The sequence below is a fragment of the Electrophorus electricus genome, chromosome 6 (genome assembly GCF_041902795.1).
Source record: "Electrophorus electricus isolate QZ-2024a chromosome 6, ASM4190279v1, whole genome shotgun sequence".
Taxonomy (NCBI): domain Eukaryota; kingdom Metazoa; phylum Chordata; class Actinopteri; order Gymnotiformes; family Gymnotidae; genus Electrophorus; species Electrophorus electricus.
Genome location: NC_137502.1, coordinates 12,490,680 through 12,517,889, shown reverse-complemented (window position 1 = coordinate 12,517,889; position 27,210 = coordinate 12,490,680). Strand labels below are relative to the sequence as shown.

Sequence of the window (27,210 nt, the reverse complement as noted above, 5' to 3'; positions counted from 1 at the left end):
TGTTACCATCATGCTATTTATTACTATCATGCCATATTATTCTCATATCCAGCTTGCATATTGGCACAGGGTCAGTGTTCAAGTGGACTGTTCATCAGCACAGTTGTACAGGACATTGAGGTATATCTGTGTACTTCAGCATCAGCATATTTGCATGGGAAATTTTTTAATATATCTGAACAACCCAAGTATATCTGTATTTAAACATTCTCAATCTCATACTTTTTCATCTGGTACTTTTTGCACTAAATACTTTTCAGATTGTATATTTTTCTGTAATTATTTATCCTCAACTCCTTCTCCCAGTGATGCAGAGTTAGTATTCATTTTACCTTAGTTTTGCCCATTTTGTACTTTCCCCCCTCTAGTCCTCCTCTTTTTTTAGATAAATCCTAAGTAAAAATATAACAGGCAGACTCATGTTGTTGCTCTAACATATAATTGGCTTCTAATTGTTGTCAAGGTCACTTTCTTTTCATGTCTCATCTCAAATTAGTATTTCCATGACTCCATGCTAACAAGCAGGTAATTTGCCAATAAATCCCTAAATTCCCCTGTTCTTTGTGTTCATTACATTTTCATTCACTGAAACAGTAGTCAGAGAAACAAACACTCCCCACTGCTCTCATCATTTGAAACACAATAATTTGATTACACAAAAGCCAGTTGGAGCATCATTAGAAGTCGTAGTGATTTGGCAGCCTTCATTTGAGCCCACATTCTCTGAAAAAGGGCTCAGGCTGGATTTGTTCAGATGATCAGTAAGGAGAGAAGGATAGCCAAACACAGCCTGCTCTCCAAGATGGCTGATTACACACCGGCTAGTATCACATCTGGCTCTCAACAAGGAAGATAAATCAAGCAATTAGACAGCATTATTTTAAAGGCACAGTCCAAATCTGCAAAATGAGAGGCATCAACAGGCCCTGACGGTAATTCATAGTATTAATCATGATTACGGAATAGTGGAGTAAATTGTGGGTTGGAGGGTGGAGTTTAATTACAGATGAGAAGGGAACAGAAGTACATTGGTGTAATCTGGCCACTGAATACTGAATATATGTATCCATTCCCCACACCTTATACTTGGAGTAAGGATATAGAACAATTTCCGAGTAGGCATGCCAATATCAGTATAATCACATAAAGGTAGTTATACCCTAGTCTGTATATGGGGGTGTGGAGAGGGTGGGTTTGCAGGGTACTGTCAGTTTAAAGTGGGGGTTTTAATGGTTAGAGGGAAGCTGTCAGACATGCACCACAGGGCTGTTTGTGGAGAACAACAACATCTAATAGGACAAGGCCACATAATTACCCACTTCCAGAAGCTTTTGGGAGCACTCAGGTTGACAGGCTGTCTCTGTGCATGTATGTTGGCCAGATGATTGAATGTGTTATTGTGTGTATAAGGTAGACTGTGTGATGTTGTGGTGTGTGTTTCTTAAACTGTATATTCATGTGTGTGTTAGACCATGTGTTTATGTGTGTGTGTTACATTGCCTGTGCTGGTGTGTGTCATACATAGAATTTGTGCTGGTGCATGTATGTGTGTGCGTGTGCCTGTATGTGTTAGACTGGGTGCTAGTGTGTACTTGTGTGTGAGTGTTATGTGGTATGTTCTAAAAATTTGCAAATTGCATGTATATTTTTGTTTTTTATTTTTATTTCAGCTTTTATATTCTATAATCCTGTCTTTTCTCTTACGTGCTGTATTTATCCCTTCTTCCGTTCTATCTTCTGTTGTCATATCAGCTCTGTAGATTAATATGAGAGAAGAGTATGACACTTAATAGAACAACATTTTGTAAGTTTAACTATCATTTTTCAGAGAATACCAAATTAATGTGTGAGTGATGACAAAACTGGAAAAAAGCAGAAGGCCGACAGTAATCACACATAAACACATACATGCCCCCCCCCCCACACACACACACACACACGCACACAAATACACACAAAATGTATTCAAATATGATGAAAGGACACATATATTCTCACAAATGCTGACAGCTTACTGCATTGTTCAGATACATGCTCACCTCACTGGACTTAATCATTTGTAAGACACATACACAGAGATAATTGACAGGATATTAGCACTCCTGATCCTAGAACTGTAATGGAACAAATTGCAGTGCAAAAATGTATTGTTTAAAAAGGTAGCATTTCCATATATGGGTTTACGTGTACTTGTGTAGATGACCTTAGCATGATCTTAGATGTTACTTTCCGTTATATTTAATGGCTTGGAAATGTGCAAGCATCTTCAACCCCAGCAGGTAAATATTGAAGTTCCTACATCCTCTCCTGGAGCATATTATACACCATATTTTATTCATAAATACCATAACCAAATTAGTCTTTGCATAACTGAAAAATGAATGTTATTAGGGCTGTTTTTATTCGACTCCACTTTATACTTTTTGCGTATGCACATGAGATTGTTACTTATTCATGATGCTGGATTTGGTTATTCATGAGACTAGAGGCATGTGTAAATGCCTTGACATGCATAAATGCTTGCGGTCTCTATGGCTGGTGGCAAGCTTAGCTTGATGCTTTAAAGACATGCTGTCTGAGGTCCTGCAGGCAAATTCCCTCAGTATTTCTGACATCGTGTTGTTTATTCAGCATTCCTCACATTTCAAGGACAAACCTGTGATTAAACTATTTTTACATGGCTATCAGTGCATATCCGCTACTGCATTGTGTTTATGTTTACAGTAATACCAGACTTCAAATTGAACTTAAATGAAGATAAACAAGCTGAAGATCACATTTCATATGGGATTAGGCTAATGACATTTAGATGGCATGCATCTAAAATTGCCCAGCACTAGCGTTTCATTTAGCTGTTAAGAAAGTCCGTGGCCAGAAACTGTATAAATGCCTAACAAACTAAGAAGCAGAATTTCAGTTAAGTGCCAGGGCTCACCATGTTGTTGGGCTAAATGCATGCTGACAGTACATTAGGTTTAACCGACGGGCTTGTCCTCACTATTGCCATGAGTTTTGCTATGAAGCAATCTTAAAATCTGTTGTATAATACAATCTAAGGTACATTTTTTATGTTCAGTAATTAGCCATGGGCTCGAATGTAAGCAGAAGATACCAGGAATTGAAGAAATAATGTGCATTTTAAGTGATGGAATTACTTTTATCCCAAGGCTAGCCAAAGCTTCAAACCTGAGGGGTATTAAATGGATGGATGTGCATGTCTCTGAAAGTGCTTGGTATTTAGCAATGTTTTCACCATCTTTATGAGATGTCTGAGACCAGAACAAAATAATATAGCCAGCTCATTGTCAGTCTTCAATTGTGCATTTTGGAGACCCTGCACATCAGGTCTAAGTACTTGTGGAAACAGGTGCTTAATTTAGGAAACTAAAGGTTTTCTGCACCTTGATTTCTACAGTAAATTTAGGTTTTAACAGGCTGCACTGGTAATCATTGGGATTATCAACGTGATTATTTCCTGTATAGAGGTCACTAAAATGTAATTAAAATAAAGTACTCTGATGAAAGTATGCATTTAAAGTAGGATATTTAGGACATTTGTTTCTTTGATAGGGCCCTAAATGTGCTTTTTTGAAACTGCAAATGTCTGTAAATGTGTTGACATGCAAGTAAACTTACTACAGAAGTAAGTTTAGTTGTTGTTTAATAACTGCACTGTGCTCTGGCCTTGCACTTTTTGTATTTTAATGCCCTAGATGTTATACAGAGACTAATGTCTGTCATCAGCAAGTAATTATAACCCTACTGCTATATTTCTAATCCTGTTGTCCACACCGGTGCCTCAGTACTTGTGCTCTTAGTCATCTCTATTTCAGATTTGGAGGCAGAGAGGACAGTTGATACAGTGTCTTGATTAAAGGTGGTCTTAAATCAGGCTTGCCTGGGAGAGCTGAGTCTTTAAATCTCCTGTTGGTGACACAGGCAGACATAGCACTGTGACTCAGCACTTTCAGAGGACAGCTCCTTCACTACAGAAAGAAGTTGTCTTTAAATGCAAAACCAAAATAAGAATGTTCTGCAAGTGCTGCCTGCAACTGCTGAACAACAGAACAGGTTTATGTCACTGCCTTAAACCAAGTGTGCTTATGGTAGCATTTTGAAATCACCATATGGTTGTGTTAAGATAAAGGTATTTTAAAGATCAAAAAAGATTTCAAAACTGGTAAATAAAAATGTATGTTTGTTCTTATGTTTTTATGTCAACTTTATTGGATGAAGTAAATGTGTTACTGTGTCTCGAACAGTATTTATTTAGTTTTATTTAGCTCTCTCTTCCAAATGTCGCCCTTTTGAAGTTCAATAAGGGTGACTGTAGTGTTTGGGCCTTATTGGTGATTTGTTCCTGTGTAGCTTCATCTGCCTGTAATGAACAAGCACTTGTTGTACCACTCTTCAATGTTCTCCCTGCCACCATCCTTTGAACACTGGGCTTCCAATCAATCATTGGCCAGGATTTTAGCAAAACTTTGTTACATTTTATCTCCTTCATTCATCATCTTTATCTTCCATTTGCTTTTTCTGGTAAGATGGCAACAGGCTGAGAGGGCCTTTTCTATCCCCAAGCCAGATTTTAGATAGAGTCTGTCCAGCAGAACCTGGGTATTCCCTGGGGTTTCCATCCAGGAGGGCATAACTTTTAACAGCTCTGGTGGGATCTGCCCAGGAAGCCGTGCCTTTAACAGGGCTTGTGCGTTCTGCCCAGGAGTATGTACCTGTAACAGCTTTGGTGGGATTCACCAAGGAAGGCATGCATGTAACATCTTTTGTGGAATTCACCCAAGGGACAACTTTATGAGCTGCCTGAAGCACCTAATCTGATTCCTCTCTATTTGGAGAAGCAGTGGTTCTCCAAGGCAAAACATCTACTGCTAACCAGACCCATTTGTCAGTCTCATTAGCTCTTTTTCCAATGCTTATGAATAACTTTATACATGTGTATATAGATTGCCTTCTCCTATATTTTTGCCAAACAACTAACCCATTATGATTAGTTGACAGCTTTCTGAAGCTACCCTCTACATTATCTTTAATGGATATTCTGATGTGGGATTACAGTTGCTTAGAATTTTAGATTTCTTTAGACATTTGTATCATCACCTTGTTGGTTGTCTGCAATATGAATACAGCTATTTCTGACATCTTTGCTACTCCTGACCCCTTGTAAATCTAATGCAATGACAGACTAACCATTGGTTAGAGTGGGCTACTACAGTCCCTCATGCAGCAGTAATACTAAGCCATCTGCAATGAGTTCATCTTCATTTGGGATAATGGCTTTGTTATCGCTTCCCACTTGGCCTGATTTGTTAGTAATCTCTCTCTATGTCTCTTCTTTCTGTCTGTCTCTTTTTGTCTTACCCCCACCTCCTACACCACATCTCCCTTCAGGGCTACAGCCACACATCGAGGACAGATCATCTTCAAGGACACTCTGGCCCAGCAGCTGTGTGAACAGGGAGGTGAGGGTGCTCTCATTTTATCACTACTGGAGGCATGATCAGTTCCATGAGGGCTTGTAGTGATTGGGTTCCATGGCATTTCATTTAGCTGCCTTAGAGAGCAACAAATTGTCAGTGAATTTGAGCCTGACATTATTGTTACATAGACTGGTACATAAATGGGTGCACTGTTTTTAATGTAAATAGAATAAGGTGTGAATGGTCAGCTTGTTGGTAATGGAAGCACTCTGGTAATTATGTCATCCTTGAATGTTAAGATGTTTGCCTAACCTAGAAATGTCATTCGTATACAGTGCATCCAGAAAGTATTCACAGCGCTTCACTTTTTCCACACTTTATACAGCTTTATTCCAAAATGGATTCAATTAATTTTTTTCCCCTCAAAATTCTACACACAATACCCCATAATGACAAAGTGGGAAAAGTTTGTTTGGACTTGTTGCAAATCTATTAAAAATAAAAAACCAAAACATTTTATTTTTTTTTTAAATCGCATAAGTATTCACAGCCTTTGCTCAATACTTTGTTGAAGAACCTTTGACAGCAATTATAGTCTCAAGTCTTTTTGAGTATGAAGCTACAAGCTTGGCACACCTATTTTTGGGCAGTTTCTCCCATTCTTCTTTGCAGAACCTCTCAAGCTCCATCTGGTTGGATGGGAAGCATCGGGGCACAGCCATTTTCAGATCTATCCAGAGATGTTCAATCAGATTCAAGTCTGGGCTCTGGCTGGGCCACCAAAGAACATTCACAGAGTTGTCTTGAAGCCACTCCTTTGTTATCTTAGCTGTGTGCTTAGGGTCTTTGTCCTGTTGGAAGATGAACCTTCACCCCAATCTGAGGTCCAGAGTGCTCTGGAGCAGGTTTTCTTCAAGGATGTCTCTATACATTGCTGCATTCATCTTTCTCTTGACCCTGACTAGTCTCCCAGTTCCTGCTGTGGAAAAACAACCCAGCATGATGTTGCCACCACCATGCTTCACTGTAGGGATGGTGTTGGCCAGGTGATTAGCAGTGCCTGGTTTCCTCCAGACATGACGCTTGGCATTCAGGCCAAAGAGTTCAATCGTTGTTTCATCAGACCAGAGAATTTTGTTTCTCATGGTCTGAGAGTCCTTCAGGTGCCTTTTGGCAAACTCTGGGCTGTCTTGTGGACAGGTGCGGGCTGTCTTGTGCCTTTTACTGAGGAGTGGCTTCCGTCTGGCCACTCTACCATACAGGCCTGATTGGTGGAGTGATGCAGAAGTGGTTGTCCTTCTGGAAGGTTCTCCTCCCTCCACAGAGCAATGCTGAAGCTCTGTCAGAGTGACCCTTGGTTTCTTGGTCACCTCCCTGACTAAGGCCCGATCACTCAGATTGTCTGGGCGGCCAGCTCTAGGAAGAGTCCTGGTGGTTCCAAACTTCTTCCATTTACGGATGATGGAGACCACTGTGCTCATTGGGACCTTGAATGCTGCAGATGTTTTTCTGTACCCTTCCGCCTCTCTGTACCTCGATACAATCCTGTCTTGGGGGTCTACAGACAATTCCTTGGACTTCATGGCTTGGTTTCTGCTCTAACATGTCAACTATGGGACCTTATATAGACAGGTGTGTGCCTTTCCAAATCATGTCCAATCATTTGGATTTACCACAGGTGGATTCTAATCAAGTTGTCGAAACAATTGAAGGATGATCAGTGGAAACAGGATGTACCTGAGCTCAATTTTGAGTGTCATGGCAAGGGCTGTAAATACTTGTGTACATGAGATTTTTATTTATTTATTTATTTATTTATTTGAAATACATTTGCAACAATTCCAAACAAACTTTTTTCTCTTTGTCATTATGGGGTATTGTGTGTAGAATTTCGAGGGAAAAAATGAATTTAATCCATTTTGGAATAAGGCTGTAACGCTGTGAATACTTTCCAGATGCACTGTAAACTGATTTTTTTTTGGTTTAATTGTGGTTTATACTTGGTCTGTGTGCACACAGATCTTCAAAAGTACATATATAACCCATAGCAAATTATTTTATTCTGATATATTATTTTCATTTATATTTATTATGTTCACTTTTTTGTCATTTCTATTTATGGAAGTAGCACATAATCATTTCAAATTTGCTTAATATTTCAGATGTCATCATGTAAATTGTAAAAACAATATAACAATATGTAGTCCATTATTATAAAATATTCTGTTTGCTTTGAATATTAGGACAGTATTTAAATGTTTAGCTTAAAGTTCTAGTGTTCATTTCAGTACATGAGCATGTACTTCCATTCAATTTATTTTGACTCTAGAATATTTTATAATAGATTTTTAAAATTTTTCTACACACAAATACAAAATGTATTATTGTTGCAATTCAGTAATTTCACATTTATATTTTTTAAAAAGTTAGAGGACTTGCATGCAGCAGTCTAACTTAGCTAAACGAAAGCGAGTCCAAAGCAACCCAGTACTACACTGACTATCGTAGACCAGGCCACAGTGTAGTCAAGGCAACCCAGAAGCAGAGAAAACTTGAAGCACAACTTGCAGGAAAACAAGAAGACCTTAGGGAGCCAATGCATCTGCTTAAACGACCGGAAACGGGGGAGACACACTAAGTGAACACAAAGTAAACAGCCACGAGCTGTTTCCTTGCCCCAAGTGAGATCCTTCAGTACTTACTGTCACACTGACTTGGTCTCCCATTTCCCTCCAACTTCCCCACAGCCACCCCCCACCCCACCCCCCATTCCAAAACTAGGCAAGCGTTTGACATATTTTGGCTCTACTCAGCAACATTCTAACATTCCACCCTCCTTCACACAATTGGCTCCAGCCAAGGGCAAACTTGCAACAAGAGCTTGGGATGAAATATAAGGCAGACTAGAGACCTGAGCCATGAATGAATACAGTTGACAGAAAGAGGGAGGTTAGTAGAAGAAAAAGAGGCACTGTCCTGCAGTAAATTGTCAACATTCATAACGGGAAGTCTTGGTGGAGAGGTGTATGGATGGAGGGATGAAGAGGAGTGAAGGACAATGCTTTTAATGAGAAAGTTGAAGGTCATAAATCGTTAGGTAAAGCCACTGGACAGTGAAAGAGCAAATGTAAAAAAAGAAAGTACAGGGAAAGAAAGAGGGGTTGGGGGTGGGAGAGAACGAAGAAAGCCAGTGGACGACCTCGTTACTGGCTAATTCCTGGATGGCAAATAATATGTCACTTTTTCACTGGAGGCACTGTCAGGAAATATGAATTACAAATTAGGCGGGAATGTGCCAGGGGCCAGAGGAAAGAGAAGGAGAGAAGAGTCACAGGAGAGAAAGATGGGAAGGAGCAGGAGCAGGTGGATCACATGGGTCTCCTGGGTGACTGAGAAATGAGTTTATGGAAACTTGGTTATTACCAGTTTCTTTCTTCAGGAGCACACACTGCATTACAAACAAAAAGCAAACACAAAACTGAACATTAAAAATAGTAATGGTGAATAAATAAATGGTGAAAAAAAGTTCCATAAATATAGGCTAATTTGGTTCCTATGCACTTGTAAATGGACGGAGCTGCATGTCTGTAACCCCTCTGAGTGAACTCTAGGGTGGTGTAGCTTGAAAATCTTAGCTTGAAAAATTAGAGAGGGCAGAGATGTTGGCTACAAATCTATATCATCCTGTTTCTGTTAAATACTGTCTGTGGCTGTGTAATTTTCCTTTAATTTGACTAAGAGTTGATCTGGCAGAAACCTGACAGTAAGATTGAGACACTGGTTGCAGTTTTAGCATTTAATCACTCTAAAAATGTAATATGCAAAAAAGCAAACAAGGCCTTGAGTATCAATCAATTCTAATTATCATTTACATGCAGGGAACTGAAATCTACAGCACTATTCAGAACAGACATATTGTGCCCTCCAGAATTATTGGCACCTTTGTTAAAAACCAGCAAATAAAGACATTGTCTTTATAATAAAATTTTGTTTATCTTTTTTGGGATGAAAAATCTAACAACAGCAGTCCTAAAATGCTGAATGAGGTGGAAGAACACAGGTGAAATTGTCTTAGACCAGTTGTCCAAACAAAATATCTCCACATCCTTCAGCCTTTCACCTATGCTTGCGGCAGATACTTTTACCACCATACTACACTGTTGGAATTAGGTTCCACCAAACATTCCTCTTTTTTGCCTCATCTGACCATAAATCCATTAAAGATTCCAGTGATCTGTAGTGAAATTCATGTGCTTGTGTTTGTGGAGGTTTCATAGACAAGGAAGTGGCATCTATCTCTTTTATAATGATTTTTCTCCTACTGAAGGTTAGATTTCTGTCATAATTTTAGTGTAAGATCAAGCCGATAAAATATTTATTTATTTATTTTTACTTCTCTTTAGCGAGGGTGCCAATAATTCCAAAGGCATTGTGTACTGCTAAAGCCTGAGGGAGGTTGATCTTAACATATGTTTACAAAATGATAATGTAACAGAACTGAGGAAAGTATTAAAAGTTTGTCTGTGCAAATGAATTACAATAAAAATATGTTGATATGACTAGCCTGATATGGCATTGAGTCTGCTACCAAGCAATTATTATCCTATAGCACCTTTGAAACATTTAATTAGCTAGTCAATAAATCCTATTCCAATGCCCAGAAACCAAAATAAACCTTGCCAGTCATTCTAATATAAGGAAAGACTCAGCTGTAACATTGAAGCATTGATATACAAAAAGTACAGAATATGCCTGTGTATGCAGTGACCCAAAATTGAGAATGTGTCCCAAATTCAGCACACTGTAACTGATAACTGAAAATAGCATTTTATGATTTTAAGAGGAAATGGTGAATCATTCCAAAGTTCAGAGGAGCCTCAAAAGCCAAAAAGAGGCTTTGACTGCCTAAAGACGTCAGTCAGTCAGGGATGATCTCATAGACAGCTGAGACAAGAGCAGATTAGCACAGAGAGGAAGGCAACTGCTTCTATCAGATAGATGGCAAAGATGGCAAAAATAAGGAAAAACTGCAAGGACATGGTAAAAGTTGGGCAAGACACGACAGGAGGCCGGGAGGAAGTTTGGATGGAGTGGAAAGACTGTGTCATGGTATCGGCTTTTCAAGCTTAATCCGTTTATTCAAAGATAAGATGCAACAAAAATTGAAATCTAGATGATAAAGTAATTCCAGTGTTTTTAATAAACAGAATCTTGCACTTGAGAAATATGTTTTGGTTTATTGTGAAATCTGTTTTTCAACACACTTTTTACAATTTTCTACAATTAATTTGCCATTAACTGATTTATTAAAAAAGTCTCTAAGATGAAGAATAATGGAAGAATGATACAGAAGCCTCTGAGGGAGTGTTTTCAGTTAGAGTATATAAAGTACACTAAACACCTATTCACCCAGGCAGAGCAGAAGGATTGAACTGTCAGAGGAGTTGTGCTTGATGACTCCTGAGTAGAGAGGATGACAGGCTGGGGAAAGGGGGAGGGAGGGGGCAAATGAGAGAGAGAGAGAGAGAGAGAGAGAGAGAGAGAGAGAGAGAAAGAGAGAGAGAGAATGATGAGCTAGCTGTAGATCACTACTACCGAGACCTGTGTGACAGGATGGGCATAGAGGAGGCTCGCGCAAAAGTGTGTAATTTCCAGTGGCTCTATCAATCAGAGCTTTATGGGCAGTCTGGAATCCTCTCCCCACAGATGGATTATTATTAAGTCACATATAACTCACTGGAAGCTAAGGGCCAAGCTAGGTGGTTGAGGGGTTGGGCATCTCCCTCCTTTATCACAGGGATAACTCTCACATATCTAATGTGGCGATAGTCTTTGTTACTTTTGGGTCACTTTGTTCAGGATTTTCACATGTTACCTTTGTTACAATTTCAGAGGAGTATTGGTGATTATGTTTAAATTATCAAACTTAAATTCTGCTGTTTTATAAGATTCAAGTTACTTGGATGTGTTCATTACTCAAAAAAAAAAAGCAACACTGACAGCTAAAAAAAAATTACAGAGTGCTGCAAGAGATAATATACAATCTCACATTTAGAGAGGGTAGCAGCATGTACGTCTTGGTAGAGGGGTGGGATTGTAAGGCTCAAGATTAGAGTGCAAGGATTTTAAAAAGATTTTAAAAGTTAACTTGTGAACTGCCGTTTTTATGTCACAGCCGAGACAGAGCTTGGCATCATTTTACTTTAATACTGTAATGCTCTCTTCACTCCTATCCCCTTACCACTTTAAGTCAGTGGCCTTTGAAAGTGGCTTCCCTAACTTAAAGTTGTTATGCGAGTCAGTTTGTAAGGTGGAGGTGGATGGGGGAAACAGAATAGCCAGTGAAAGTCCCTGGCTGGGCAGATACGGCATTACAGCAGATCCCTGGCTAATAGCAGCAGCAGTAATTGAAGTATTTAACAACATGAGGATTAAAGCTCAGCAAAATAAATGCTGTTGTCTTTGGGTTACATACAAAAAGAGAAGAGGTATGGAGAGTCAGGCAGTTACAGAGAAAGTGAGGGGTTGCATAAAGAGACAGGAATGTAGAGAGGGGGATAAATTGGAAGATGAGTCAAAGCGAGACATGCAGCAAAAGGGAAGGAGTGGACAGAAAAGGAGAAATGAGGCCATAAACAAGATATTGAAAAAGTGCTTGAGGGATCCTTCTTATCCAAAACCAGACATAGAAAGAGAGAGAGAAAGAGAGAGAAAGAATGTGTTTGTGTATGTGCATGTGAGTCTACTTTGTGCAATAAATGAGTTAGTCAGTATGTAATAGCAAAAAGCTTAGAACAAACAATGGTTGACATGTTAGTAAACAGAGTAAAAGTTGGAGATATTGTCCATGTGTCCATGCTGTCAGAGAGATCTGCTCAGTCTCCCCAATTCCTCTTAAAATTATGATACATCCCAAAGGTCTCACACGCTGTAGCATTTCCTCTCCAATGCTGCTTCATAGAGATCATTATGAGTTGCAATGAGAGAATTTCTGCAGCTGAATCGACTCTTACTGCCCAGACTGCATCATCAGCCATTTGATGGATTATTTCTTAAAAGTGCTGTTCTTTGATCTGCTGTTAATGGGCTTCTCCATGGAGCTAAACTGTAGTCTGCTGGGTTGGTTGTGGATGTTCTTTCACTGCCCACCCACTTCCCCATTTCTTCCTGTACATATCTGCATCCTGGAACTCCCTCAGTTTTAGTGTCAGTGGTTTAACTTTGAAATGTCAATTCTTCAGTTATTAAATGACACTTCAAAGGACAGAAAATTGCATTTTTAATCTAAAAACTATTATGCAAAATATAGCATTCTTAAGAATAGCTCTTTAAGGTACTTTGTAGGCATTTTTTTCTTATTTAGTTCATTAAAATTGTTGGTACTTTAAAACTTTTAGATTACACAGAATGTGCATTTCTATTTTAAGTAGAAATGAGTCTCTTTGACATCTCAGATCTGTAGGAGGTCAGGTGTTTGGATCAGTGGCAATGCTAATTCACCATATCAAAGGCCGTTATCAATATTAGTGGATATGTCTTATTATCAGTGAATATGCTTCTTTTAGAACTTTTTATTTTCCATTTTCTTGTTTCTCCCTGTTTCTCACACTCTTGTGGATAAATCTTTTGCACTAGAGCTTAGAGTGTCATTTACACAAATACAGGCGAATGTCATATGTTACATACTCTTTTTTCTGTGTTTTAGCCCCCACAGAATCTCCACTGCGGCCCAGTTTAGGTAAGCAGATGTACCCAATCACTGAGATTTCCTTCTCAGCAACTGACTGCTTATCCTGTTCTATTTTGCTTAACAGATATTTAGCCTTTTCCACTTTTATTTGTGGTCTCTCTCTGTATTGCTTTTTGCCATGCTGTACAGCTGAGGTTCATGGAAACCATGCTGTTCTACGTGATGACTTTGACTCCAACCTGCAAGGAGAATTGGAGCTCAACATCTGGTGGGTACGCAGTAAACAGATTGTGCACTTGTGCTTGTTTGCCAGAGCAATGTTAATTCCATGTCACTGTCTTTCTCAGGTCAGACTGCCGTAACTGCGAGGTAGGGGAGCAGTGTGGTGTGCTGTTGCATGGTAAAGCTGTCACTTTCTGTGAACCCTTTGGACAGAGAGAACTGGTAATTACCTTTATCATCTGGACACTTACAACATAATGAATTTACATTTCAGCCAGAAAGTACAAACATAATAATTTTTAAAAATCAATCATTACAAAGCTAATTAAAATATATTATTTCATATACAGACTTTGCCAAGAAAAGTTAGGTCTTAAACTCTTTCTTGCTTAGTGTGCAGTGAAATCATATTACATTTAGTTATCAGATTGTCCATTCAAATTGAAATATCAACCTGTCTATTTAGGTTGTCCCAAAATCTACAACTGTGTACTGATCTAAGAATTGAGAAATTTATACAATGTAAATTTACATGTTTAGTTCTGTAGAAAACTGGTCTACAATATTAAAGAAATAGGTAAACTATTGATTGATAATATTTTATGTTGCTTGTATTTCTTCTGCCAATGAGATGAGTGAACATACATTTTGGGGTTTTATTTTGCTTAGCATTACCTCAGCTGGGCAGAAGCTTCACGTGCAGTGGAGCACACATAAATTGAAAAACAAGCCATATACTGCAAAGGAAACAGCAGATTTTTATGATACTTATGCCTTTCTGTCTAATTCTTTTTCCAGACCACAGTGGCACTGAACACAAGCACAGCTTCTGTACTACAATTTGCCCTGGGTGAGTAATGCCTAGTGTAGTCATAATAATTTAAAACTGCAACATACAGTGAAAGGAATTTCATCTTTGCATAATGTGGAAGACATGGATCATATGCAAAACCTATTCTGTATACATATCATACAACAATTTCATATTTTACAATTTCAGCAATTTTGTATTCTTTCATATGATCTGTGTGTCATATTTTATTATATAGTTTGAGTATGAATTGATTATGACTTACTTGATGCATACACAGACTGTTATTGAGTTTGACCCAAAATAGATAGGTAGGACTGTATAAGTAGAATGGAGAGGCTGTGCTAATTTCCCCAACAGTAGTATAGCATCATCTGTATAGTCTACTGCATAGAAAGTGCCTGGATTACTAATTTTTGCCACTAGCAAGCTATCAGTCCAGTCATTTAGAATATAGAAAAAGGGACTGGGGCCTAATAGCGAAAGCAGTCCAGAATAAATGAGTATCACCAGGGCAGTACCTCAAAAAACAGTAGCCTGCAAGCTGTTCCAGTTTTGCTTACTTAAATGGAGACGATTGAAATTATTGTCAAATTTCATTTTATATTTATGTATACTTTTAAACATACTTATCTAAAAATAATTAAATAATTAGTTTAAAATAATTACTTTACATTTAAATTTTATTTTAAATAATTTCAAAAATAATTGGTTTAAAAGAACAACTAAACTAATACCCAAATAATACTCAACAACACATTTCTTTCCTCCTTGCTTTTGTATATTACTTGGTAGACATAAACCATGCAGCAGGTAAGCAGTCCAATATTGTAGTAACATGGCTGTAACCTCCACTGAATGTGGCTGATTAGGAGTCCGCTCTCTGAAGAGCTATAATTCCTCACAGACAAGAGTAGGTCTCACTGATGAGTATTACTTTGTCAGCATGCTTTAGCGTCTCCCTTTAAAACCTTCCATGCTGTTAAGGCCATGGTCACACCCAGCCAGCACCAGCTATCCACATATGGGCTATGAAGCCCAGGGCTCCAGTGAGCTGATCATTTATTTCTATAGCATGACACTGTTTAGACATGAATTATGCAAGACCAGAAAAAGAAGGGAGGGCTCAGTCCTTAGGGTACCAGTGGATCATAGCCAGCCTATATGAAGAAATGGAAATGACGGGAGGAAAATAGCTGACATATTATTTCTGTATTTTTTTGCAAGCTGCCTCTCCAGGGCTTAGCTTGATGCTAATACACCAGGCTGTCCATTCATGAAGTATGAGTGTCCTAGCACTGTTCACATTTGTGTGTGTGTGTGTGTGTGTGTGTGTGTGTGTGTGTGTGTGCGTGCATGTGTGTGTGTGTGCATGTGTGTGTGTGTGCATGTGTGTGCGTTGTTTATTCTCTTCTTTAGGCTCTGGATCATGTCGCTTCAGTTACTCGGATCCCAGCATAATTGTCTCCTACAGTCTGAACAACTCAGATGACTGGACCACTTTGGAGAAGATCAGGTCTTTCTCTTTCTCACTCTCATTTATATGCCACTTATCACCCAGCTGTACATCTCCAGTTCCTTCGTCTGTTACAGAACACTCGCCCCCTCTTGATCTGTCGCCTCCTCTGCTCTTACGCAAGTGATCTTTTTATTTTTCCCCCACTGCTTCAAATGTTCTTTTCTGCCAAATGATGAACTAGTTGATGATATGCTGGAAATGGAATTGGTTCTGATCTAGACACAGAAAGATTCCTTTAACATCAACGTGTCATTGTTCTAACTCTGTGAAAACATTTGATGCTGGTGGAAAACTCAAAGATACCTGTACACTCCTTTCCACATCATTTTGCACAGCAGAATAATACCAATGCCTCCATATAACTTGGATAATGGAGGCAATGGTATGACATATGGTTTTAATCCCCCCTCCTCTTTATGTCTGTCTATTCTTTTTTCAGAGCACCCACTAACAGCAGCACCGTGGTTCATCTCTTGCCAGTGCCCCCAGGCTGCAGGGGGGAGGCGGTACATCTGCGATGGGCTCAGGAGGCTCCACTGGGGCCTGATGGGTATGAGTCTTGTTGGGGACTGGACAATGTACTGTTGGTCAACATGGCTCACAAGCCCACCCTACTGGAAGACAACCTGGATCCTCCCAACACTGCTAACTGGCTCTTCTTCCCTGGTGCCACTGTAAAGGTAACACAGATGATTGTTTAGCAGCCTTGTGTATATAGAGTTCATCTGAGAGATTGAGCCATAGAGTAATCTTAGGGTAAAACTAAAATAAGCAATGAAATTATTGAATTATGTTTTGTTCATATGTAATAAACATTTATTTGTTTCATATAACTGTATGTGTTAAGGTTTTATGTGTAACTTCCTCACTTTTTTATTTGTTACAAAATAATAGCTATAAATCCAAAGTCATTTATGAATTTACTTGCAGTACTTGACATGTTGCTCTTAAAACCTTTTTGAAAAATTTGTAAATAGATTAAAACTAGCCCTACAGTAGATATATTGCTATTCTGTATATTCAATTTGAAATGTGAATAAATCAATAATCTAAAATACACAGAAATTTATAAAGTGCTTATTTGGATATTAGAGCTGTCCATAGTCTTGCTCTTTTACATAATCTTTCATTCCATTTTCCAGCATGCTTGTCAATCAGAGGGGAACACACTATATTTCCATGGTGGAGAGGGAGTGGGTAACAGCTTTGCTTCCACCCGGGACATTGATCTCCATCGGGAAGAAGGGCGGAGCTACTGGGAGGAGGACTTTGAGAGCCAACCTAATGGGTATGAGAACCCATTATAAGCAAACATCATGCCTATCACAATAAACAGGATGTAACATATGACAAACTGCAGGAGGACATGTGTGCAATGGCGATGTTTATTGAGGGCTATTCCAAAAGCACGGTTGTTAGAACAATCCAAGGTCATAATGCAGAGAAATAATGAAACACAACCAGAAAATGTAATGAAACCACAAGGAAACAACTGAGAAATACTTGAGGAAAACACGTTGGCAAAACTCAGTAGACAAATGCTGAATTCAGGTACAAAATCAAGTACAGAAGTACGGTGTCTGACAACGCAAGACTTGGAGACAAGAGATATAAGTACACAGTTAGATAATTGGAGGTACAGCTGAAACAAAGAAAGACAGGGCTATACAAAATATAAGACAAGACTGGGATTAAACCAAAACAAAATCAAAACCACAATGCACTCAGTTCCATTGGCTGCTGAAGGGGGGTGGCAATGACACCAGTACATCTCTTCATTGGCCAAACCCATTGAAGGCACTCCTTTTGATTGCAGATTTTGTCACTTATGTATGCAATAGTATACATAGTGGCACTTCTGGGGTTACTTTACTTTTCCACGGCATGATAGCTTACACCAGTATACTTCTTACTGGTAATACACTAAGCAGGGATTGGTTCTTCAAGGGTACTGTTGTGCTTAAGGAGCAAGAATTATGGAAAATTTTGAAGATGAAAAAATCTGAAGTTTGTTTACGTATGTGAGAGCGAGAAAGAGTGGATGTCAGATTTAGTAAACAGCTGTCGTGCTGTTGTATGTTGTTGTGTGTGTTTGTGAGTTGTGTAAATGTGCGTGCATGTTATTCATGCATTGTGTGTGTATGCCTGTGTGTGTGTGTGTATGTGTGGGGGGGCAGGCGGGTGGTCACACTTTTCCGGCTGTAATGCTGATTAGAAAGATTTCAGCTGTGGCCTCCAATCTAGTTATATAAAGTTTTTTCTTAGACCTGCTCTGTGTACACATGTGTGTTTGTGTGTGTTTATGTGTGCAAGAGTTTTCTCAGTGAGATCCTCCACATATGTTCAGACAGATATATTTTCCAGTCAAAATGAGAAATAAAAAATGGTGTACTTTTTATCTTGAGCAAGGGCAAAAAGATATATGGTTTCCCCATAACCAGTTGTATCTTCAACTGTTTTGTTTCTTTTATCATGTCTTGTTAATAATGAGAAAAAATTACCCTCATATAATAGACAGAGAAGTTCTCTGTCTTAAGACATCTGCAAATAATTTGTTTCTAAGCACAAATGTAGCTACATAATTTACAATGTATTCTGAGCAGACAGATTGCCTCCACAGAGGCACAGAATCTGATTTTAACAGTTACCACCTTTTCACAAAATGCTGCAAAAGCTGTACAAATTTGTAGATGTGGGATTAAGTGAAGTAAAGCGATAAAACTAGTCCCTACTTCTGTGGTTATTGTGCACTGTCCTTTTTTGTGAGAAGACCTTTCAAGCCAAAATAAAGAGTATTATGTTGTATCTGTAATATCTGGTTTTAAAAAAGTCACAAATAGAGATGTATAGTTCAGTTTGGTTACCATCTTGTTATACTGTGACATTCATGTTCATTTACATATTAAGCCAGTTTTGCACTTGGGCAAATTAATTTGTATATAAATTAAATCTTGTTTTTTAAGTATTAATTTGGTTGTCCCAGTAGTCTCTTACATGCTACAAAGTATTATATTTATCATATAAATATCTTTCAGGACTGCCAACCTAATATGGATTGCTGCATATGCAGAACATAAATAGTATGAAGACTGAAAAACTAATTGGCTCAGTTAAATATAATGTAAAGATGACTGAATATAGGAAGCTAGTTACAAAAGCTACTAAAAACTGAATTCAGCCATGTGTTTTTAGTTGAATTCTAAAAAAGACCCATGTTGTTAAAATGAATTTTGAACTAATCCCTGTGTTCTTTAGCTGGGACATTGAGGGGGCAGTCTATGGTACCCAGTGTGGAGAAGTTGAGTCGGGCTCTGCACTAGTGTTCCTGGGGGATGGAGAGAGAAAGGTGTGCACCCCCTACCTGGACTCAACCTTATACGGCAACCTGCGCTTCCATTTTACCATGGGTATGGATTGCTTCTGTGCATTCACTGTAAATAAATATGAATGCAGTGTGATTCTGAAGAGTAAAACGTAGTTTAATGTGAGATGTATTGTGTGTTTGTGTGTGTGTGTGTGTTAGGTGGTGGGGAATGTAACCCTGGGGAGTCACATGACAATGATGTTATCGTCTTTGGTCGGTCCCAGGGAAGAAGAGACCATGTCCTTTTGGACACACTTCCATTTTCAGCCTACAGGGTAAATTCTGAGAAGCTCTCACTACCCCAAATACTCACAAAATTTGATTTGTTTCTTTGTTGTTGTTGTTTTTTTACTTGTTTAGGTAAACTTGGGTAGATTGTTTGAGAAGATGAATTAGGTCATATTTTATTAAATACAAAAACTGAAATCAGAATTCAAGCATTCAAATTAATTAAATATTTTAATGTTTCAAATCCATACATGCAAATGACTCTGTGTCAAAACTAACTTTTACATTTACATTCATTGGGAATATATTTTTGTCCAAAGTGCCTTTTTTTTTTGTCCAAAATGAGTACAACACTGATAAAGGAGTTGAACTGAAGGCCTCAGCTTCAGTAAGTCTGTTGGGAGTCACTCCAGATCAGGACAGAACATTGCATTGTTTATCAGATTCAGTGGAAGAATTTGACTGCCTTGTGTATGTGTTTAATCATCTGTAGCTGTCAGGGAAAAAATGTAAGTTTTTATTTTAATTAGGCTTTTATAAATAAGTAAAACACATGGCTTTTTGTCAGCTTTCTGCCACAGGACATGATGATGTGTAATTTGTCACCCTGTCTAAGAACTGTTTGTCTGAGGTATCTAGTAATTATGCTAGGACAAAACATGATGAAACTATTTAAAAATAATATAATTAGGCTTCATAATCATAATCTTGGTATGATTTTTTTCTTTAGTAGTTGTCACTATATACAATAAGTATGGAATTACCTAATAAATTGCCTGTTCTCTATACAAATGCATCTATGCATAGGTATAATGCCTTAAACTTGCACAAGCTTAATGTAGGTCTATCTGATGTTAACTACTATGGAAAACAAATCTTATCATGTACGTTCATCATTCTTGTAACATAAGCTTTCATTCATGTTCATTCTTAATGTACATTTGCATAGTTAAGAGGTTACTAAAAAGTTGTATCCATAACTTTGAACTAAAACTTTGAGCTTTAGTCATAGCTTTTAGTTCATTTCTTAAACTTATTGTATCTGAGTTTAACTACTGAAAAACCTTGGCCTCATATTATTTCATCTTTCCTGAAGCAAAACACTGCATTCTCCTCGAATACCTGCTGTGTTCATTCATGATTTACCCTTGCATAGTTATGAGGTTGCCAAGGAAGCATATTCTAAAGTTTTACCCTCACTCCTCTCCCCCACTCTTCCATGCTTTTATTCTCCTATGTTTTTCTCTTTATGTCTTGCTTTTTTCCTTTGTCTGCTCCTCTAACCTCTCTCCCACCCCTTCCACTCATATCTACCCTCTCCCCCAGAGCCCCTCTGTGGTGTCCATGGCACTGCCTGTGGACCTGCAGACTCCTGTCACTCAGTTCTGTCTGGAACAGAGGTTTCACGCCGGTGCCAACCGCCATGTCTGGGCACTAGACTTTCTGCAGCTTCTGCCAGTGCTGCCTGGAGCCCATACACATATAGCCCAGTTCTCTATCAACCTCGGTTGTGGCTCCTACCAGCCAGCCAACAGGTGCCCACACTGACCACCATGCTCATAATCTGCCTAATTTAAGACGTGTTAAAATGATTTGTTATTTAATGTGATATTTTATAGAAAAATGTCTGTTCAAGGTGAGTTCAACAGGCATTTCAAGCCTGTTCAATACATTTGTTATATTTATGAGGAGAAATACACAGCCATTAAAACTATATAAAAATGGAATGGTAAGATTTAAGGGTGAAATTGCAGTGCTCTTAACTGGTTGACTTATTATTAAATTATTTCTATATAAATTGGAATGCTTCCTGCACTATATAATGAACTTCAGGGTTTGAGAATGTGCAAATACAATCATATATGAAAGCCCAGGTTACTGGTTTAAGCTTAAATAACTAAAGTAAGAAGGCTGTATGGGTTATGTCTCATGACCTGTTCTGTTAAAATATATGTTCCTAAGATGTGGAGATAATAAATATTGTACAGCTGATGAAGACCTTCTGTCCGAAATGCTGTTTCTCTGGACACCTTGTGTACTACACTGCAGTTTTTACATCATCAGTTTTTTTCTACATCTTTAAAAATACACAGCAGTTACTTCCTGAAATCTTCATAAGACATGTATTCATAAGCTCTGTATTGATAAGACATAGGTGTTATGCACCTGTAATGCAGTAACCTAGGTTTTGGTGTAACAGGAAACAGATAATATAATATAACTTTTATGTGTAACATTTATAGTGTGTTTGAAATAACATTGTTTCTGTTATTTATTTATTCAATTTATTCATTGATTTATTAAAAAATATACCAAATATAAATACTAAAACATCTTAATATGTTGCATATTAAAATGTAAAATGTATTATAATTTCAGGGTAATTTCAGAAATGTCAAGGGAATTATTCCAGGGAAATTTTAGAAAAGTCTTAATAAAATGTTCTTTTCTTTCCTCCTCTTTTTTCATACTGATGTATTTCAATGCCAGCGTGAATTTAGAGTTTTCAACCAATCATGGTCGTTCCTGGTCCCTCCTGCATACAGAGTGTTTGCCTGAGCTTTGTTCTGGACCACACCTTCCCCACAGCACAGTCTACTCATCAGAGAACTACAGCGGGTCTGTGTGTGTGTGTGTGTGTGTGTGTGTGTGTGTAGCATGATTGTACATATCCATCTATAACTCTGTTTCAGTGCAATCAGATCTATTCACTTTTGAGCCTCTATTGTAATATTTAATCTAGTATTTTATATTTCTGTATGGAATACTCTAAGATGTTTTATTGATGTGTGTGTGTGTGTGTGTGTGTGTGTGTGTGTGTGTGTGTGTGTGTGTGCGTGTGCGTGTGCGTGTGTGTGCGTGTGTGTGTGCACGTGTGTGCAGGTGGACAAGGATTTCCATCCCTCTTCCTAATGCTGCTCTCACAGAGAGCACTCAGTTCCGCTGGAGACAGACTGGGACAGGCATAGGGAACATGTGGGCCATTGACAATGGTCAGAGTCTGAACTCAATAATTGCAAAAAAATAGCATTTTTTACATTTATGCCTACATATTTAAAAATATATTTTTAAATATATTGATTTTTAAATATATGCTTTTTAAATGGAGAATACTTCACCAAATGCACAGGGTCATAAAGCACATTTAAAATGAGTTTTCTCGCCCTCTCTTTCCCTCTCTCCTCTCTTTCTCCGGTTATGTGCGGGGGCGGGGAATGTGTGTGGATATGTATGTAATGTGTCTGCAATTGTGTAAACACCTTGTAGTATATATTGGGCCATCCTGTTTGCGGTTTTGCTCTGGGAGAGGACATTGCTCACGCACTGGATGCAAGTATGTACATTCTGTGTTGAGAAGTCTTACAACAGTCAATATTTAAGAATCATTTAAAGTGAACACATATTGATGAATAGAGCATACTTTACTTGCCTTTGCTTTCAATGCCTGTATAAGCTCCTCCCCTCCATTTCTAACCTTCATGCATAGGTGTGACCCAGGGTTTAGTGGTCCAGCATGTGAGCTTGCTTCTCAAACCTTCCCAGCCTTCCTGTCCGAGGGTTTTTCTAGCTCGAGACTCTCCTCATACCACAGCTTTTCCTCACTGCGTGGGGCTGAGGTCAGCTTTGGCTGTGGTGTTTTAGCCAGCGGGAAGGCCTTGGTCTTTAATAGAGACAGCAGGAGGCATCTGGTCACTGCCCCACTGGACAGTTCTCAGGCCAGGTAGACGGATCACATCACACAAGCACATCTGTGGTTTAAAAAAGTGACTCTTAACAGGTTCATAATAACATGGTGAACATCTGGATTCAACCATTTAAACATTTACAGTTGTTATACATGCTAGATGTTCAGCCACATTCTTTAAAGGCATCTGGATTAAACCACCTATTTTAATTTAGTCTCGCTCATTTACAGAGCAATTTAGTTTATCTGATTAGTCTACATGCAGTTGTTATTGCTGTATAATATTCTTGTTTGTCATAGTTATCCCAGCATGAGACCAAACTACCTTTACCTAAATTACATGTTTGGAGAGAATGTGGTCAGAGGGCAGATTCCTCTATGCTTAAGAATGTTTACTTTCTTTTGCTTGTTATCTTCTGACCACTCTGACCAGCATCAAAGCCTAGAGTAATTATGATTGAGTGGGATTATGAGTGTCAGGTACACTTTATTCGTTTCTACCTGTTTCCATCTATCCATGCGTATAGGTACCTGCAGTTCACTCTAAGGCTGGGTAGCCGTAGTATTCTCAGTTCCTGCCCTGCCCCAGATAAGCCGGGAGAGGGTTTACTGCTGCATTACTCCTCAGACAATGGCATTACCTGGACACTGCTTCAGCATTACTCTTACCAGGGCTTCCATGAGCCTAGGTACAACAACCCACACAATGCCATAACTTACACTTCCTGCTCTAGATTTAGGTTTCACTTGTGGCTAAAGTCTGTAAAATCAGTACAAAAGGTCTGTATGAATTCAACATCCTACATGTGCAATTCCTAAATGAGGACTGTTCAGATAAAATGCATGCCATATTTTTCAGCATTGTGTGTGTTTGGGCCCATATTCACTGAAACTAAAACTCACAATGAACCACACAGTTTAGCATGTAGTCTGCCTCTTTCAGAATTGTGTCGGTTGAGCTCCCTCCTGGGGCACGGAAATTTGGGGTGCAGTTCCGCTGGTGGCAGCCATACCACTCAGGCCGTGGGCAGGATGTGTGGGCCTTGGATGAGATCAGCATGACCTCTGTGCTGTTTAACACTATCAGCCTGGATTTCAGCAATGTGCTGGATGTCACTCAGAGTTTGGGCTTCTACCTGGGCCATGTGCAGCCCTACTGCCAGCATGACTGGACACTGAGGTATGGCCATGGGTGGACATCTTTGCTTCAACTTTACTTGAAAGAAAATTTGTTGGAGCATATACACCAGGGTTCTCCAGCTGTCAATGTCAATATTGCTCAATGTCAATACTGTTGATATACATAGAAAATAATGGTAATTGAAAAAAATAATAATATTAAATCTTGAATTGAAATAAATAAAAATTAAATATAAAAGAATAAAGTGCACAAAATCAAGAAAATCAGTGCAATACTTAACCTTAGTGGAAAGCTAGATTGACTAGGTAATGACTTGTAAATGTTATGTTGTGATTTTTTATTATTTTCATATGATAATATTAGTTCTTTAAGGTTTAGGAAATGAATAAAATTAAACCAAATTAAATTGATTGATAAATTAATTAAATTGAACAGAATGTAAATTCAGTTCTCTCTTTCATTAAATTGTTTGTTATTGGATATGTTTCATCATTTTTCAGGGAACTCACCTCTGAACTGAAATAAACTGAATTGAATTGAATAAAAATCTAAACACACTGTTGTGCTCATACCTGCACAGTTTCTCTGGAGAGCCCAACCCTGGCTCTAGTATCCGCTATGTGGAGACTCAGTCCATGCAGATCGGGGCCTCCTACACACTACAGTTCTCTTTAGTTATGGGCTGTGGCCATGAGCCCTCCCCTCACATTGACACACAAGTTCGGCTCGAGTTCTCTACCAATCATGGACTCACTTGGCACCTGGTCAAAGAGGTTAGAGATGTTTTTTTTTCCTCAAACAATATGTATGAAAATCATGTACTAATCATCCTAATCATTTGTTACCATTGTTCTTATTCTTCCATCAGACAATATGGACCACTATTCTACAGGTTCTACAGGTTTTTCAGAGAGAAACAAACTTTTAAAAACCACTGTCATATATGTTAATGATGTTCTTGTTTTTAGAGCGAAACACCACCATCTTTTTTATTCTTCCATCTGACCAGTTTTTCCCAGTTTTTCATGCAGAAAGTCCTCACATTTTCTCAAATTTCAACCCAAAGCAGCCCTTGCTGTGTAAAATATGAGAAATTCTGGAAAATACTGAGCAATCTTTTTGAACCCCTCTATCTTTTAGAGCTAGTGTAGTTAGTTAATTAGTATACCTTTCTCCACTCATCTTTTATTCTTTCTTTTTTCTATATTTTCACTACATCCTCCCATAGGAATCCACCGACTTTGTTATTCCTTCGGTTTTCAGGCTTTATTGAGCAAATCTGCTTACCTTTGATTTATGGCTCCATCCTCCCATAGGAACACACTGATTTTGATACTCAGTGCAATCATCACACTTGCTATAAATATTAATTTATGTAACATTAAGCTAAAGTAATTAAACATGATATGAATATCTTGATATAAAGTTTGTTCACAAACGTCATCTTTGAAGCATCAACTTCATTTGTATAGCTCTTAAAAATGTTTTTTTTTTCTTAACTGGAAAGTTTGACCTGTTTGAGTTTTGTTAATCTACTGCTTTGCTTAATTTGTGGCTTTGTTTATGTTTGAATTTTTTCACATTAATATACAACATTATAGAACATTATTTCCTAAATTCTTAGCAGAGTTCTTGCTGGTTCATCTCCAGTTTATAATCCTAATATTTATAATCTTAATATTAATATAACTATTGATTGCTCTGTTTGTCTCTAGCAGAGACAAATAATGAGTCTTCTTGGAATACAGCAAAAGATTAATCAGACAACAAATGATTTGGTCATTTAAACTTGATGTGTTATGAACCATGTAAATGATCTTGAAATATTTCAAGGTACTATAAACCAGTAATATTTTTCCAGGAAGTCTTAACACAGTTTTCTTTTGTGCTTTTATGATTTACGAGTAACCTTGATATGTTTATTATATTTTTGACCCTTGTATATCTGAGTTTGAACAGGACTGGTTGAACAGCACTCTGATAAGTTAATGGGAATACACAGAGTCTTCTTTTGTTTTATCCATAGGCCTGTCTTCCTGGTATGCCGAGCTGCTCTGAGTTCACTGCTCCAAGTGTTTACCATCCATCCGAGTTTCCTACTTGGAGAAGAATCACCCTTCCTTTGCCCCAAAAAACATGGTGAGTGTAGGTATGCATGCACAAACACACGCGCACACACACACACACACACACACACACACACACACATACACACACAGTGTATAACCCAGTACAATGAATGTAAAAGTGATCTTCACATTAGATTTCCAGAATTAACTGATGCAGTGGTTTTCTATTTGAGTACTATAGGTAAAAATTGCCTTTTGGGACAGCAAACAGTGATTACAATGTACTTATTTGTGATTTATCAGTAATATATTTTTGCTGTTTTATTTTGAAATTTGCAGCCGATAGGGGTTGCAAATCACTTTCATGAGACATTCCCTAGACTTCAAGGCTTTCTGCCTGTATATTTGGCTAGTGCATTTCATCTAAGCTGTACAAAGCCAATAGCTTTACAATACATACCATTTTCACACATAAATTACTGCATGTATGTGAATGTTTACACATTACACTTACATGTACAATGTGTAAACATTCATATTCTCGCTTATTGACAGAAGTATGATCACGAATAGATGAGCATACACAGATGGCAAATAATAATCTTTTGCTCTCAGAATATCCTATACCACAGCAATAGAGATGTGATATTTGTTTGCCTTGCTCTTCCCTTGTGTGGTTCAGTAAAGATATCCAGTTCTCATTCACTCTGCGATAAGAGGTTATAAGGTCGTGGCTAAATCAAGATTAAAGAGTCTTCCTCACATATCTCTGATTAAGGTCATCATGCCATCATGTCTCGGGTCAGTGGATTAGGAAATTGACCTCCCTTGACACCCCCATAAAGAGGTTGGCCTGTTCTCTGCCTCTGCCGTTTATCACCTTTACACATGCAATGGCATGTACCAAAGCATCCATGGAGAGGGATGGTTATTGCAATTCATCATCCCCCATGCTTTCTACCTAAGCCCATACATAAATCATAATGCTAAATCACAAGTGACAGTTCACACTGATTGGATCTCTATATAGCCAATTTTTTTTTTTC

At 38.3% G+C, this 27,210-nt stretch overlaps 1 protein-coding gene across 3 annotated transcripts in view; it reads left to right on the top strand.

The window, feature by feature from the left end:
- Positions 1–27,210, top strand: part of reln (reelin) — a 95,764-nt gene that overhangs the window by 42,932 nt on the left and 25,622 nt on the right. For all 3 annotated transcript variants that reach the window (XM_027008786.3, XM_081715516.1, XM_081715515.1), the window contains exons 4-22: positions 5,407–5,477; positions 13,141–13,173; positions 13,315–13,393; positions 13,473–13,569; positions 14,146–14,197; positions 15,578–15,674; positions 16,117–16,357; positions 16,820–16,965; positions 18,933–19,084; positions 19,201–19,316; positions 20,596–20,804; positions 21,760–21,888; positions 22,153–22,262; positions 22,537–22,603; positions 22,757–22,990; positions 23,482–23,643; positions 23,898–24,134; positions 24,676–24,868; positions 26,122–26,234. In XM_027008786.3, coding sequence (XP_026864587.2) covers positions 5,407–5,477; positions 13,141–13,173; positions 13,315–13,393; positions 13,473–13,569; positions 14,146–14,197; positions 15,578–15,674; positions 16,117–16,357; positions 16,820–16,965; positions 18,933–19,084; positions 19,201–19,316; positions 20,596–20,804; positions 21,760–21,888; positions 22,153–22,262; positions 22,537–22,603; positions 22,757–22,990; positions 23,482–23,643; positions 23,898–24,134; positions 24,676–24,868; positions 26,122–26,234 — 2,538 coding nt within the window. The remainder of the gene's footprint in view (positions 1–5,406; positions 5,478–13,140; positions 13,174–13,314; positions 13,394–13,472; positions 13,570–14,145; positions 14,198–15,577; positions 15,675–16,116; positions 16,358–16,819; positions 16,966–18,932; positions 19,085–19,200; positions 19,317–20,595; positions 20,805–21,759; positions 21,889–22,152; positions 22,263–22,536; positions 22,604–22,756; positions 22,991–23,481; positions 23,644–23,897; positions 24,135–24,675; positions 24,869–26,121; positions 26,235–27,210) is intronic.